At 47.8% G+C, this 17,242-nt stretch overlaps 1 protein-coding gene across 1 annotated transcript; it reads right to left on the bottom strand.

The window, feature by feature from the left end:
- Positions 1-6,352: 6,352 nt before the first annotated feature.
- Reg4 (regenerating family member 4) lies at positions 6,353-16,654 on the bottom strand. The gene is made up of 5 exons (XM_038311987.1): positions 15,960-16,654; positions 14,212-14,306; positions 12,417-12,554; positions 10,446-10,551; positions 6,353-6,484 (listed from the first exon to the last, which is right to left on the bottom strand). Exons 1-5 carry the CDS (start codon positions 16,456-16,458, stop codon positions 6,417-6,419), a joined length of 906 nt encoding a protein of 301 aa, XP_038167915.1. The 5' UTR covers positions 16,459-16,654; the 3' UTR covers positions 6,353-6,416.
- Between the last annotated feature and the right edge of the window lie 588 nt (positions 16,655-17,242).

Genomic DNA, 17,242 nt, shown 5'->3' with positions numbered 1-17,242 from the left:
TCCACGCACCTGCATACGCATGCGCATACTTACAAAAGAAATAGACACAATGTGATAAAATATTTGACACTGGGCTTGGAGCAATCAGACACTAAGATATTTGCTGTTCTGCGGAGATAGGTTCTAGAACCCAAAGAGGCTTTAGTTTTAACTCACAAATTTAGGCTTCCACCTGCAGACTCCTTTCTAGCTGCTTTCATGGAGCCCTCTGGCGGCAGGACAGGTATTGATCTTGGTCATAAACTCTACTTTTGAGGCTCGCTCATACGCCAGTGCTGCCTGTCCCCTGATTGCAGCAGACTTGGGTCTACCCTCCAGGAGGATACCCTGACCCACCATTGCTATGCACACTCTTTTATTTTTGCGTTCCCTGTTATTCTTTGTAGAAGTCCCAGTGCCCTCAGAGGCTGACCCTGACTTAGAGAACTACGCGGTTCAGACACAAGTTGGACAAAAGAATGAGTCGCTTGTTCCAGGGTTATCAGCTTGTCCCCACGGGCAAAGGCCAGCAGACTTAGCTGTTTGGCTGTCCTTAGCTGAAAGGAATGGGTCTGAGTGGTAAAGTCTTTACTGCCTTATATCGAATCACTACACTATCCATATCAAACTAGTAGAGAAAATGAAGTCCGGAAGACAAACAGGCACTGAGGTAACACATATTTAACATGGTAACGAGACTGGGCAGAGGCCATGTGCTCTAGAAGTTAGAAGAAAAGAGGCTAGTAGATACAGGACAGGCCCCTGGGGGAAGGATAGCCACCTAACCGGAACTCTTCTACGACAAGCAAGAGAGTTCTGGAGGGTTCCGGAGAGATGGCTCAGTAGTCAAGAGTACATACTGCTCTTGAAGAAGACCCAGGTCTGTCTCCTAACACCCAAGTCAGGCTGCTGACCACTGCCTTTCAGTCTAGCTCCGGAGGATCTGACGCCCTCTGCTGGATTCTGCTGGCATATGCAGCTACAGGTGCACAAGCTCATGTGATCTGGTGCCTTCTGGTCTGCAAGCGTACATGTAGGCAGAACACTATACATAATAAATAAACCTTAAAAAAATAAAATAAATAAAAAATAAACTTTGAAACTGTTTTTCTAGGAATTTATGTTAGAAGCCATGATGAGTTTGAGGATAGGTAGGGCGACTTTATTTATTTTGGGGAGGTTTGAAGCACCAAAAGGGTTAAGTGCCTTCGTAGTTTGTCTAAAATGAGTGTTTATCATTATAAAAAGAAGAGCCAGTGGATATGGATGGGGAGGGAATGGGAATGCCTTCTGGTACGGGTAAAGCTGAGGGATGCTGCACACAAATGTGACGGGCTTGAAATTCACCTATTTTCCCATTCTTCAGCATCTCTTCTCGATCTTCAACAGTATATATTTAAGAGCAAAGTATTAAATTTGATTGCAACTGTTCGGTCAATAAAATGCCTGCTGTGCAAATGTAAGAAGCTAAATTTGATGCTTGCCATCCACTTGAAGAAAGGGTGTGGTGGGTGTAAACTTGTGGGAAGGCAGAGAGAGATGGGTCCCCGGAGCATGGCAGCAGGTCACCCTAGCTTAATCAGCGAGCTGCAGGTCCCAGTGAGAAAGTCTGTCATAAAAACAGAGGCATGGCATATTGACAGACACATCCTTTGCATCCTAGGACTTGGGACACAAAGCAGGTGGATCTCTATCAGTTTAAGTCCAGCCTGGTCTACATAGTGAGTTCCAGGTCAGTCAAGGCTACATCATGAGATTCTGTCTCAAAAACAAAACAGAACAAACAAACAAAAAAAACAATAGCAACAATTATACAAGGCGGACAGTTCTTGAGGAATGACAACCAAAGCCATCCACATCTATGTATGCACGTGTGTGCCGTGTGAACCTACATAAAGGTATCTGCATACTCATGAGTGCACACACCTACACACCTACAAACAAAGATATTAAAAGTTGAAGCCAAATTAATCAATGTTTCTCTTTCGCTTAGACGGCTTGTGCTTTCTGACTATGGAGAAATCGAAATGTGATATTCGTCCACATTTAACCTGGACATGCAGGGCTTCTGGGAGAGTCCTCGGGCTTATCTCAGTCTCCACTGCACATTTTAACTCAGCAATTACAAACACCTCTCAGACACTAGGCACACACTGGTGTTTCTGAATGAATGCTCAGCTGTACCTGTATGGACTTGAATCCTGTCCACAGCACTCACGCATGCTGTTGAAGGCTTTGTTCTGACGCCAGCTGTGTTCTGAAATGGGGCCTTTGGGATGTGGGCTGTGAGGGCTCCGACTTCATGAAGGAGCCACTCCATTTAAGGGTTCGTAGTGTGTTAGTCAGTTCTTTGTCTTCAGATCACTGAAACAAAAACCTAACAAAAATCATCTTAAAGGGTTTCCTGCCGCTCCTGACAAAGAAGCATCTGTGTGGGGTTGCCCGGCTCTCTGCTTCTGAGCCAAGGTGGGCCAGAGCATCATGGTGGGATGTGAGGGAGAAGCAGGATGCTCGCTTCATGGTGCAGGAAGCAGAGGGTGGGGACAAGGGACAAGACACTCCAAAGCCTTCCTCCAGGGGCCTACTTGCAGCTAACTCTTACTTCCCCCACATTGCTGTCAAATGTCAAGGAATCACCCTGATTGAATTGCCTCTCAGTTATTAAGTCTGCTAGTGGGAGCCAGGCTTTCAGCACGTGATCCTTTGGTGAGACTTTTCATATCAAAAGCACAGAAAAGAGCACATGGGTCTCAAGCGTTGTTATAAAAAGCAAGCCCTCTCCAGCCAGCATGAGGTAGCAGCTTTACTTTGCCACATGCTTTTGACATGATGTTCTGCCTTGTGGCAGGCCCACAGCAATGGGGCCAAGTGACAATGAGCCAAAGCCATGATCCAGATTAAATCTTTCTGTATTTGAAGCTGATTTTCCCAGGGTTTTTTTATCGCTGCAATAAAGCACTAGCACACAGCATCTCTGTCGTTGTCTTGGGGCTGCATTTTCTCCTACAAGCTAGGCAGGCTCATGTCCAGGGCTCTCTGCAGACCAAGATTTCTCTGCTTCTGTCTTCCCATGCTCTGGAGAGCCTGTGGATCCTAAGTTGCCATGGGATTTGAGCAGCTAATTATGACGACGCATGTGACTTCCATCAATGGTGAGAGCATTTGTTAAGAATTGTCCAGACCCCATTCCAAACACTTTATGCATCTTAACTTAATCCTCAGATCCCTGAGAAAAGATGACAGCTAAGCCGGAGAAGTCAGTCAGCTCCAGGGCAACATGATTCCGTAGCCATTTTCCTCTCTGGAATAAACTACCATAGCTATGGCCAAACTTGTAAACCATGGGTGCATCTCACGAAATGATGCCATATTGAATGTTTTCTTTCTTTCATCTTGTGCTTCTCAGTCTCAGCTCAGACTCCTGACTCTAAGGTCTTACAAGTGGGGACTTCGGACAGAATTATTCTAAGGATGCCTCTTGGCCACCTGGGTGGAGGAGTGATCTGCCCCTCCCCCAGTCCCCATAAGGCTACAGAGCAGAGTCGTGTAGTTTGTGCCTGGCCAAAGAGTATATCACTAAGGCGACAGACTGACATCCAGGCTGCTTTGTTTTAGGGAGTCTTGAGGCTGTGCCTCCCACGATAAAGGGGCAATCTTGTTCAGTTTCTATGAAGGCACCATATATGGTAGCAAAGGTCCTCTCCAAGCCTGGTTCCTGTCTCTAGGAGAACGACATGTAGTATGACTTCGCCAGGCTAATCATCACCTTCTGTCCTTTGGCTATAGTGGCTGGTTAACTCAAACCAGGCTATTTTGGGCCAATAAGGCTTCCGTTGGAGGCTTTTGTGTGAGGACTGTGAACCTGTTCCTGTGTGGGTCAAAACTGGAGTCACTGTATCTATCCTATGAGATGAAGTCTAATAACGAGACTAGTTCCCAGCCATAAAATGAAGAGGAAACCCCATCCCGGGACTACCTTTAGCCACTGGTCCAGTTATACCTCAATTCAATCTTTTATGTATTATTACATATCAAAAATCAATAAATTCTTATTTTTATTTGGGAAAGTCTGGCTATCAGTTGCAATGGATAAGAAATACATGATGCCCTACACCCTGAGCCATCCCTCCCTCCCACTACCCCACCCGTCCCACCCTTCCCACCCCACCCCACCCCTCCTGGTCAGTCTTCCCCTCCCCCACAGCACTTGCCATCACTTCAAGACCGTTTCTTTTATATGGTCTATTTTTCTGTCTCCTTGCACCGCCCAGCCTTGCTGAAAGGCACGATCCATAACGGCAAGACGATCATCAACTTTGCTTATTGATGGCTTCCCAGCCTCCAAGCATCGACTCCTGGTACCCAGAATATACTCTTGGAGATTTGTGGTATGCCACCCGCAGCTGAATTTCTAAGGACTGCTGACATTTTGTGTGCATAAGGGAAGGGCAGCAGAGCTCTAGAGTAAACTGTGGACCAGCCTCCCTTCTAACAAGGTGGAAGCCATCCATCCATGTGGAAGGATGCCTACTATGTGCTCATGAGGGCACACCTGTTCCCAGCATCGCAGCAATTTCAGGACGGGGGCTTTGTCATCCACAAAGACTGCCCCAAAACGGCAGTGAGCCCCATATAGAACCACTTCAAGCCCATTTTAAGCATTTTCCAAGTGCTTATAGAATATACTTTCATCAGTTACTGTCTGGGTTGTTATTTTATCTCTCCGTTGCTGTGGTGGTGACGTAAATGAACTAGGAGAGAAAGCAGACCCAGGTTATTTCCTTTCTCCTATGCCTTATTCCATAAACAACGAGGCCTTGCCTCTTGAGGGGAGTCTCCCTGTGACGTCTCCATGTTCTAGTTCTCACCGCAGCACTGCAGGGTTCTATGTGGCACCCCTCAGCCTGCACCCTCAGTTCATCGATCATCTCTATCCAGGAATCTGATGCTTTCACTTCCTGGGCAGAGATCTGTCTGGATCCCTCTTTGGAGTGGGTGGCTGCCCTTTCAGTGAAAATGGCCCTTCTGTACCTGCCTATCACCGCCTCTGAAATCTCACTAGTATGACTTATTTACAGGTTGACAGGCCCCATTAGAGTAAGACAGGACTGCTGTTTTCCTCTTGGGCCTCAGAAAGAAGGGGTCTATTGGTTACCTCTTTCCTCACTAAACCTTCCTTCAGTTTTCCTGCAGTCAGCCCCAGATGGCTCTGGGGATAAAGGGCCATTCTCAGAACAGCGCAGCAAACTGTGTCCACTGCTTGGCCATATCACAAGGTTAAAGCAAGCAGCTATCCACCTGACTGCCCGGCCGTGTCACATAGACTTTCTTCCTGGACACTTTTCCTTCTACTAGACAAGCTCAGGATCATACCAAAGTGAGTGATCTTCTCAACGGCCAACAAATCCCATGTTCTTGTACTGCCATGCAGACTCATGACCTGGGGGATGAGGACGTATATGTTCTATAGTTTGGTTACCTCCTTATTATTGGAGCAGGCATGCAGTAAGGAATCTTAAACTAGGAGCACAGAGAAGTGAGTAAGGCCACGGAGTTTGTTAGCGGCAGAGAAGAGGTGAGTTCCAGGGCCTCCAAGTCAGACCACCGCACCACTTATGACTGTCACCTCCCATCATAGGCCTAGAAGAACTCTCAATTAAGCATTGCTCCACTCACTCTGAGCCTTGCAGGTACACTGCTTACCTCTCTACTCAAACCAAGTGCTGCTGGGGACGCAGGAGGCAGGGCGAGGAGGAGGAAGATGGAAAACCACGCAGGAGTGTTTCTGAGTCTTAGTTCACCTTTCCATCTCCGTTACCACTATAGTGGAACTCAGCAGACTCCTACACACACCACTACTCAATGAATAATTCGTGGTCCACTTCAGACTGGCAGGGACTCCACTGATGAACATTCCACGGCAAGAGGATGGACAGCAGGGAAGTACAGGGACATGTATGGGTGACAGAGGGAGGTTGGAGGTTACAGGGGCTGAAGGGGACAGAAAGCTCACTCTTGACCATTTGTTTTTTTTGGCTCCAAACTTTACTGGTATGACAGAGACCCAGTAGTCACCAAGTACATTTCGATTGGTTTGAGACAGCCAAAGGGAAGAGGAGTATTTAGAAAGGATTGCAGAGTGAACACTGAGACCAGAAGCCACTGTACCCACCTTGCCAATCCCTGAGACTGGAAGCCACTGTCCCACCAGACTAAGCTCTGAGGCTGGAAGCCACTGTCCCACTATGCTAAGATCTCTGATACTGGAAGCCCCTGTCCCACCATGCTAAGCTGTCTGAGCCTGATAGTCAGTGTACTGGAGGCCTCATCAGTGTTCGCTGCTGTGTTTCCTCTGGGGGATAAGGATTATATCAGCCGCCAGGTGAGAGGGAGGAAGAAGGAGCTTGCGCACGGCTGGCAGGCGCTTGATTCTTGCTCTATGGCCTGTACTTGCATAGGAAGTGTTGGCGCTCGCTGCATCCATTTTTGTTCCAGCTTAAAAATCCTGTAAGAAAATAAACAGACGTTTAAACCAAGCTAGCTCAGCACCGAATGTGCCAGCATTGTCTGTGTGTTCTTCTTGGAGCCCTGGACAAGGGCCAGTAGTGGTTATTTCAGGTGCCAACACAGGTAGAGTAAGGTATTGTTTCAACCAGACATCCAGCAAGTGCTAGCCCCCTAGCCATGTAGATATTGCTCTGCAGGTATTTCATAGATATTGTTGACACTCAAGTCAAAAGACATTGAGTAAAGGAGCCCAGACCAAGCGCTTCTTGGAGCAGAAGCTTTTTCCCTTTAATTATTTTGGACTCAGTTTTTCAACATCAACTCTTGCAGTAATTTCCTGGCACCCACTCTACCCCCAGGAATCTCCATCTCCCATTACTGGTTCTCTGGGGATCCCTGACTTAGGCAAACACCCACTTTCTCAGATCACTGCAGGTTGTACAAGCTCTACTCCGGCACTATGGAGGAAGCAGCACCTGGCACAGACCCGGGGAAGGCTCCCTTTATGTGGGCTTGGTTTATTGGTTGTTGTTGGTGGTGGTGGGGTTTTTGTTTGTGTTGGTTTTTTGAGAGAGGGTTTCTCTGTGTAACAACCCTAGCTATCCTGGAACTAGCTCTTGTAGACCAGGCTGACCTCTAACTCACAGAGATCCACCTGCCTCTGCCTCTCGAGTGCTGGGATTAAAGGCGTGCACCATCACTGCCCAGCAGAACTTTTTAAAAAAAAAGATTTATCATTTTATTTGTGTGTGTGTGCGCGTGTGTGCGTGTGTGCGTGTGTATGTGCCTGCAGAGGCCACAGAAGGGCATCCGGTCCCCTGGAGCTGGAGTTACAAGAGGCTGTGACCTGCCCAGTGTGAGTGCTGGGACCCCAACTCCCTTAGTCCAGAAGAGCAGCAGCTGTTTTCAACAGCTGTACTCACTGGTTTATGTCAACTTGACACATGCGAGAGTCATCAGAGAAGAGGGAGCCCCAACTGAAAAAAAATGTCTCCATAAACAAGCCTGTAATACATTTTCCTAGTGATTCATGAGAAAGGGTCCGCCCACTGTGGGTGGGACCATCCCTGGGCTGGTGGTCCTTCTATAAGAGAATAGGATGAGCAAGTCATGCAGAACAAGTCAGTAAATAGCATCCCTCCGTGGCCTCTGCATCGACCTCTAGCTCTGGGTTCTTGCTCTGCTTGAGTTCCTGTCCTGACTTCCCTTGATGATGAACCGTGCCGTGGAAGCATAAACATGTATAACCCTTCCCTCTCCAGCGTGCTATTGCCCATGGTGCTTCACCAGAGTAGGAGAAACCCTAGCTAAGACAACAGCTGAGCCATCCCTCCAGCCCCTCCTTTGTGTTAGAAATGATTGTGCCAAAGACCTGGGAGACTCCACAGCCAAGCTCTGAGATGCTCCAGGGTGAACCTCAAAGACTCGTAAGCCATTGTAACCAATCACATCCCAACAGGTTACTCACTTAGAAAGAAGGACTGGGCCAGATCCTGGGGACCTTTGCGGGGACTGAAATATATATTTCTAGGAGAGGCCCAACTATTTTTGTCCTCAAAATAGAATCCCTCAGTCCTTGACGTCCCGGAGAGAATGTGGCAGGATGTTGAATTTCCCCCTAGCTGATGTCGGCTTGGGTCTTGACCTGCAGGTCTGACCCTGTCACCTGCGTGTGCTTCCCATACTTGAGACACAGAGGGTAGTTGTGCCTATGTCCTAAATCAACAGGCCTGTAGTTGGAGCACCAGAACATGACACGGGGACTACAAGCCTGTGAGGGATTTCAAGTTCGGAACTAAGAGTGTGCGCACAAGCCTGCTAGCCTGGAATCTGCCCTGTGAAACTCAGGTTGGCTGACTGCATATGTGGCTGTGTAGGGTCCTATTGTTTGACATCCACTGAGCCCAGAGAAGAGATGGAATTGAAGCGTGAGGTGACCAAGAGCAGCTTACCCGTGGTGCCCACCTAGATCGGTACCCATTCTAATCTCCTCCTGCCTGCCTCCCTCCCACAACATTAAAGGGGACATGCTGGGAATGGGGGGGTGGTCACACCAAATCTGGACAGTGAGCCCAGCCTATACATGAAGGCACTGAATGACTATTAAGACGACTCTCTCCCTTTCATAAGGAGACATTTGGGGTGCAGGGAAGGAAGAAATCCGTGCCAGGATAGGCAGTTCAGTAAGATAAAGATGCTATATTTCTACAGGGTCATCCAGAACACAGAGCTCCTGCTCTTGACCCCAGGGCAGACTGAACATAACTTGTCTTTTTTTTTTCCTTCTTTTCCCTTGCAGCGCTGACGCCTGAGCCCAGGCTGTCCAATACACTACCAATTGCTCTCGATGGCCATACTGGCAGCTCTCCTCTTGCTTTCTGTTACAGCGCAGGGTCTCACTACGTTGCCCAGGCTGGCCTTGCATTTACTCTGTAGTCCAGGCTGGTCTTGAACTTGATGAGCCTCCTGCCTCAGCCTTCCAAGTACTGGGATTGCAGGCCTATTCTAGTTTGGAGTCCCAAAGTGAAACAGTGGGGTCACAAAAACAGTTCTGGTGCAGAGTGGAGAGTCCCAAGGAAACGGCAAAGGGACAGAGGGGACAAAACACCTAGAAGCTCTTCCTATGCAGAAAGGAAGCAAGAACGAGCACTGCCACAGAGAGCAGAGTCCGTGCCTGACTGCACATAGGTAAAGTCCGTTCTACAGACATAAATAGCACGAGGGCGGGGTCTCATGAAGATTTCCCCTCTAAGGTCTACCCTTCACCAGCTTTTCACTGGCCCTGCTCTTTTCCCTGGGTTTTTAATTAGTGACCCAGTTTTATGTCCTCCCCTGACCCCCACCTCCACCTGTGACTGACCTGTGAGCTTCCGGGGAACTCTCCTGTCTCCACCCCTGCCCCTCCCCCGTCTTCCTGTCCAAGTGCTGAGATTACATGTGCACACTACCTTGTCCAGCTTATGTGGGTTCTGGAGATTCAAACTCAGGTCTTCACACCCGCGCAGCAAGCAAGCATACTGCCTCTCCTCCCCCTCCTCCCCCTGCCCCAGCCCCCTCCTCAGCCCCCTCCTTTGGCTTTCCTTGTGTCTGAAGCCTGTGTTCTGATTGCTGTGAACTGAAGTGAAACCAGATGGGTGGATGGGATCAAAAGACCCAGGCTCCCCCTCCTTTTAGCTATGCCACAGGCTCCTTCAGGGTGGGACTCTACCGACAGGAAAGACCCTAAGAACGTTGTCCAGTGAGAAACCCAGAACCACTTTATCCAGTGGGGACGCAAAGGGTCTCGGAAAACATCTGGTCAACTGCTTCCCCAAAACTGGTCTGGCTAAAAGGCAGACATGGAGGGCCTCATACGATAGGTCTGAGAGCCCCTGAAATATGTTCTCTTGGAATGTCCTTCGGTTGATCCTTGTGACTCCGAGTCTCTCTTCTAACACAGTTTCTACTACAATGAAAAGAAAATGTCTAGCTTTTGTTTGGTTGACTCTAGTGGGGGGCTTCTCGCTGCTTCCTGGGGTAGCGCCGTGGTGGGTTTGGGTGGTGTTAACTCGCCACAGCGTTCCGTCAGTCTGGGTGGGCAACCTTGTTTTAGTAGCTCTTCCCTATGATTTTGCCTGTGTTCTGGCAACTTGTCTTTTGTAGCAGCAATGTGGGCTCTGCCGGCCTAAGAGATTCCCTTCTCCAGCTTTTACCTCTGATGTCTTTGTCATAGTCTGTCACCTTATGGCCCCTTCCATTTATGTTAAAAAAAAATGTCCTTCACTGGCTTTAGCAAAGACTGCAGAGTGGGTACAGACGAGTCAAGGCTCATAGACTGCTTGTCGAGGCCACTGTCCTGTGAGGCAGTGTTGCTGAGTGAAAGGGAAGATAGGAGGAGGGCAAGCACGCCCCTTTCGCTCCTCACAGGTTCAGGGGCGGAGTGGCAGCGTGGAGAAAGGGAAGGGGTGCAGGGAACTTACTGTCCTTGGGGTTCAGCGCAGCACAGTGCCTGGCTTCGCTCTTTGTCCTGTAATTCCAGGGTGAGTACAGGTCTATAGACCCGTCAATCCATTGCCATAACTGCTTCTGCAATGACAGGAAACAGAGGGAGTGTGCAACCCAGCCAGTTCCCACTCCCACAGACACAGCAGGCCCTCAGCCCGGTGAGATGGGGTTTCATGGGGGAAAGGATAGAAATATATGAAGAACCAAAATTATGAATGTCACTCTGTTTAATGACAAAGGAAAACATCACTAATATTTTAGCGTGTTTACTGCTGATAGAAACATGGTTATCAGTGTACTAAAAAAATACTGTCCTCTTTAAAACATTTATTTGAGTCTTTGCTGTTGCTTTCCAAACCCCCCATTCAACACAAGGATGTACAATAGTCTACCTTAACAATCTTGTGTTGACTACTGAGTGTATTGTTTCCAATTACTATGAAAAATACGGCTAATTTTGTTGAGACTCACTCTGTGTTCTCAAAATTATTTCCTTATAATCTATTCCAGAAGCAGAACTAATGGGTCAAATAATGTGACTGTTTTGAGGTTATCAATACCCATCGACACAGTATTTTCCCAAACTGCCCACTTGTACAGATTTCCATGCTCACTGACTGGGCACCAGGACCATTTCTCTACATCCTCAAAATAGTAGTCATACTACAAAGAAAAATGTTGATAATTGAAGTGAGATTATATCATTTGTATTTTCTTGATTATTAGAGATAGAGAACAATTTTAGAACATTTGTGTCTCACATTCACACATGTAAAAAGATCAAACTATAAAAATCTTACAGATATAGATGTAAATATATAGCTTGTCTCTGAAAGCAGAGTTCTAATTGACAACAAAGTAAATACATAAAAAATGAAAAATTTGGCCAGGTGTTGTAGCCTATGCCTTTAATCCTAGCACTGGGGATGCAGAGGCAAGAAGATCTCTGTGAAATTGGGGCCGGCCTGCTCTATGTAGCGAGTGCCAGGTCAGCCAAGGCTACATAGTGAGACTCTGTCTCAAAGAGTGGAGAAGTTCAGCTGTTAAAAGTGCTTGTTGCTTTTATCTCAGCACCTCCATGGCCGTTACAACTGTATTACCCCAGTTCCAGGGTACCCCATTATCTTCTTCTGGCTTCCCCAGGCACCAGGAACATACAAACATGTAGATACATGCTCACACATAAAAAGTAAAAATAAAAAAAATTTAAAAGTTTTAAAATTGTGCAACTCAAATAAACACCATTTAAAGCAAATAACTGTATAACAGTTATAGCACACAGAAAAACACTTGTTTTTCTGCAATACTCAAAAGACAAAGCACACCATGAGTCATAGGCCAGTGCCAGAGAGTGACTCCGTGTTCACGGAATAAGGTCTATGAGCACTGGTGTCTCCAGCTATGTCATCAGAAACAGAAAGCAGGGTTTTTCTGCCTATGCTCCTATTTCAGTTGGGTATTGATACCCATCCCAAATCTAAAAATACAGATACCCTGTGGTACTTCTTATAGTCAAGTACTGATGGAGAAGTCAAAAGGGGTTCAGAGGAGAGAAGAATGATTTTTTAAAAAGTGACAGAATCTCAGAAAAAAGGTTAGTTGAAAGTTTTTACCTTTAATTAAGACCAAAGGCAAATAAATTACTCTGAATCTTCTAGATTGGCTTGCATGCTCCCCCTCCCCCTTTGGAAGGCTCTGTAAAATTGATACTTTTGCATCTGAAGATCCAGAAGGACCTTAATTAAAAGTTCTACAGAATGGAACTATTTGAATTATTTCTCCCACTGAGGGAAAGAAGGGGTCCCTGACCTTCGGGCCTCAGCCTGAACCACTGGAGGCGCTTGGCCACAGGGCTACTACATGAGTCCTATTTGTAGGCCTCTTCTCACGGAAGAATTGCCATCCTGGGTTTCCAAAGAGGCTCTGTGAGCCAAACATGGGCTTACCTTCTGTGGATCATGCAGGCCAATCCACACAGGCAGGTTTCTCTGATAGCCAAGTATGTACTTTGCTATGACTCCAGCTTCCTTTAGATTCGAGACAGTTGCCAGATGGGATCCAGTTCCATACTTCTGACACTCCTCCTGCAAGGAGAGGTCCCATTAAAGATGCCACAAGCGCACAACCCTTTCCTTGGAGCCCTAGTGTACCAAGAAGGATGGTTCCCTTCCCCTGGCACTGAGACCTAAAGCCCATGGGTGATTTCTGTCACTATAGAAGACAGAAGCAAAAGCTCAAGGCCCCTGGCAAGAGATTTACCACCTGATGTAGGAGGTTTTTCTGTCTATGTGTTGCTTTCATGAGTTGAATAAAGAAACTGCCTTGGCCTTTTGATAGGGCAGCACTTAGGTGAACAGAGTAGACAGGACAGAATGTTGGGAAGAAGGGCAGTGTGGCAGACACCATGGTTCTCCTGCCTGAGACAGACGCTGGTTAGACTCATGCCGGTAAGCCACAGTCAAGTGGTGATACACATTAATGGAGATGGGTTAAATTAATATGTAAGAGCTAGCCAATAATAAGTTAGAGCTAATGGGCCAGTAATTTAAATAATACAGTTTCTATGTGGTTATTTCGGGGGCTGAGCAAGCCGGGCGGCTGGATGCAGCCCTCTGCTCCTCCTACTACAAGCACCAGAGAAGTACCTGGGGTCCCAGTGGCCTTCATAAGTCACTTCACCTCTCTGAGGCACAATTTCCTTATAGTTACAGAATCTTGGGTTGTCTCGCTCTCTCACCTCCCCCACCTCTTGCTCGCTCCATCTTTCCCCTCACTCTCTCTATACCCACCCCCCATTATTCAGGACTCCACTCAATAAGACATTTCATTCCCTGAATTTGCATTGCTACTTCTCTTGGCCTAATCAAAAGGAAATCATTTTTGTTTACACTGCAAAGAAAATTTCTGTTTAAACGTCACAACCACACATTGATTTCACACGTCATCTTTCTGTTGAGGGAAGATCTCCCTCTGTAGCCAAGGCTGGCCTCAAACTACTCTTGACTTCCTGTCTCAGCTCCCAAGAGCTGGGGTTGTAGGTATGTTCCACCATGGTCCCTTCTCTCAGTTTCAGAAGTCAGAGAAAACTGCTTGATCCTCAGCAGCTGTCACATGGTGGGGACGCCACCCTTCTTCCTTTCTTTACTGAGTCACACACAGGAAGGGCACTTGAGACCAAGGGCTGGGTCATGCCACATCACTTCTATTTGTGCCAATCAGCCACAAGCTGGAGAGACGACAATAGTAATTCTCCACTTACTTGGACTGGCTACTTGGATATTTGCAAATGCCTTACACATAGCTGGAAAGACAAAATCCAGGCATGTGTGGGTTGTGTCAAGTGAGGACACCCCCCATTTCTGATTCTTGGCTTTCTGCCTGGTGTCCCTGAGACCTGTTTCAGGCATTTCTGTATCACTCTCTCTGGTAAGGCTCATAGAGGAATTCAGTTACTCTTTGCACAAGCTCCTTGAACCTTGATGCTCCTTTGAGCTGTGTATTTCTAGCTTTCTGAGGGTCATGGCTGCTTCTTAACTCCATGCAGCCCATTGAGGGTCTTAGCACATAGTATCTACATCATCAATGTTCACAAAATTGAAGGAGTTGAGCACATCCCTCTTTGTTTTAACCATGAGGCGTCTCCTGGGGACCCAGGAAGAACCCTTGACTTTAAGTCAAATATGGTCTGCAGTTCTAGCTGGTCCCTTGTTCTCCAAGAAATCAACAGCTCACACTTCTCACCTCAGCCTGAGACCAGTTTTTCATCTTCCGGAAGTATCCATAGCAGTGGGAGTTGTAGTAAAAGAATCCTGCAGCACAGCTGGGTCTCCAGACAGCTGTACAGAAACCAAAGACAGTTATAGATTGTGATGTCAAAACTCAGTATGATGACGAGACAGTTTTTGGGTTTGGAACACCTTAAGTGAAAGGAAGAGACCCTGCTGCACTACTAAAAATGTATACTGTGTCCGGCGGTGGTGGTGTGTGCATTTGAGAGGCAGAGGCAGGCAGATCTCTGTGAGTTCAAGGCCAGCCTGGCCTATAAGAGCTAGTTCCAGGACAGGCTCCAAAGCTACAGAAAAACCCTGTCTCAAAAAACAGAAACATCCACATTAAAAAAAAAAATCAAAAACCAAAAAATGTATATTAACTGTATGGGGCTGGGGATCTAGGTAAACTGCCAGAATGCTGGCTCTGCTGCACAAAGCCCTGGGGTTTTGATTCCCAACACCGAATATACCAGGTGTGGTGTGCACATCTGTAATCCTCACACTCAGAACTCAGATGATGGAGAAGAATCAGGAATTCAAAGCCATACTGAGCTACATAGTGAATCTGAGGACAGGCAGAGGACACGAGACTCATCTCAACATGCACACGCACACACACACACACACAAACACACACAGTGGGGGGGAAGAGAGACAGAGACAGAGAGAGATACAAAGACAGAGACAGAAAAACAGAGAGGGAAGAGAAGGAAAGAGGGGACAAACAAAATTAAACACAACATTTTGGTTGTTGCTCTTATTCTTCTCCTAGCCTTCATCAAAGGAGCTTTTACCAGGGGACAATCTACATGGAAGGGGGAACGAAGCTTTCTGGAAGTACTGAACACATATTCTGAACCAACGGTAATTCTAGAAACCCCCATATCACCGCGGCTCTGCTGTCAGAGAAGGAACTAAGGAGGTCGTGGATCCACTGGAGTTTTGGCCCACAATGTGTGCTCTGAAGCCAATCAGCCACCGCAATCTCCCTAGCTCTGCATGTGTCACCGCAGCAGACATGCTTGAGACACTGGCTGAAGGACACGGTAGGGGCTCATAGAGTAGACAGAGACATAAACTGGGAATTGGAGACATTGTTAGGAGATGGAGCCCCTTTGGAAAGGGGTGGGATAAAAGGCAACCGGGCTGAAACGAGGTCGTGGGTAGGCTTTGTCTCAATAGCAAGGAGAGGGGACTATGTTTCAGAGAAAAAGAATGAGCTGGGTAGAGGCACGGAGGCAGGAATGTGTCTGGAGGGTGTAGAAATGGCAAGCCGCTAAGTTTGGCTTGAGTGTGGGGCTCTGTAAGACAACATGACCAACAGGGACAGGAGAGGCCTGCGGCCAAGGAGGCTGTGATGCAGGAAGGCCGGAGCCTTTCCTGCTACTCAGCTGGCAAGTGCCTCTGGACTGGAGCTGGTAACTGCTAAAGAGGAGGGGAGTGGAACAGCAGAGGGACCGGAGACCGAGGGGATGTTCAGGCTAGAGTCTGGGCACTGTGACAATGTGACTGCACACCTCCACTCCAGCCCAGTGCAAAGTCTTTCCCTTGTCAGTCAGATGACTATATGTCCCTACTTTACTTCTGTACTGTTTCATCTACTGCCTGTAACTCCAGAGTCCTGCCCTTCCCTCTCCTTTCCTTCCCTTCCCTTCCCTTAGGCGGATATGTCTGAGTGCTTGCTCCCCCTGCTGGTGGCATTAGCAGGTGCAGCCTCACCAAGGAAGCAGATCCCTAGTGTGGCCCAGCCCATTTCTTGTCTGCTCTCTTCTTCCCCTGCCACCACACCTTCCCCATGGCTGTGGACGGTCTCTTTCAAACTGCACTCCAAAAGAAACGCTTCCTTCCCAGAGCTGCTTCTTCTCGGGCGTTTGATCGCGGCAATGAGAAAAGTGACTAATACAGGAAGCGGACCTTCTGACCTAAGGCTGGTGAGAATGTTCAGGAAGAGAGGCAGCAGAAGGCAAAACTCTCCGGCCGTAAGTGTGAGGACCTGGGGACTGGTCACCTGGATAGCCGTGTAACGGCACCTGCAGCGGAGCGTAAGAACCAGAGCCCGGCAAGACACTGTGCTCCAGTACAGGTCACTGTGTACTCTCACGTGACCTGGAGGGAATCGGGTTGATATTCTGTGGGCAAACACACGGGAAAGGTCCTCCTCCACCATGACACTCACTTCCTCGGACTTGAGCTCAAGAGAACAGCCATATTGGGGCATAAGCAGAGGATCCAGCGGGGCGTCAGAACATAGAAACCTAAGATCAGGATGCCTCCAGCCAGGCACTCAACGCTCTGCCTCTCCCACCGGATTCTCTGCTTCTCTGTGTCTGTGTGTCCATCGATTCAGTCTTTTCGATTCATCTCTCTTGCTTTTCTCCGTGCCTTTGCGCATGCCACTCTGCCCCTGTCTCGCATTCTCCCCTCCCCTCTGCTCTTCTTTCTTTCTTTCTCACGGTAGCCCAGCCTTCTTGCAGCTACCAAATGCGCCCCCTGGTGGGAACATCTCAGTTGCTAAAAAAAAAAAAAAAAAAATGCTTCCGAGGCCTGCGCTGTAGGGCCTTCCACAGTACCACACATTTACCCAGCATTCCTTGGTACCAAGTCTTGCTTTGGGCAGTCTTATTAATATTCTACAACCCACCCCGCCCCCGCTAAGTAGTTTCTGACATCACCACCACCATGTCTCAGATGAGGAAACAAAGGCAGAAGGAAGTAGCTGCGCCTCACATTCCCACAGCGAACAGAGTGAAGATGTGCCCTAGATGGCTCTGAGTTGAGGCTCCAGCCGTCTTTAGTCAAGCTCAAGCTACGTTAAAATAAACAAACAAAAACAAACAAACCATGCAAGCCACTCACATTTGTGCAGGCTGCCTTGTTTAACAGCCAGACTCTCCTGGAGAGATGGCAATGGCTACCAGCCAGGCGTGTGGTGGAACCTGGGCGAGCCACTGTTTTCTCAGCAGCCCAGGACCCTTCACGAGTGCCATGGGGTGATCAGCAGG

The sequence above is a fragment of the Arvicola amphibius genome, chromosome 14, assembly GCF_903992535.2.
Source record: "Arvicola amphibius chromosome 14, mArvAmp1.2, whole genome shotgun sequence".
In the NCBI taxonomy this organism is placed as follows: Eukaryota; Metazoa; Chordata; class Mammalia; order Rodentia; family Cricetidae; genus Arvicola; species Arvicola amphibius.
Note: the sequence above shows the minus strand (reverse complement) of the source record. Positions and strands in the feature narration are given on the sequence as shown.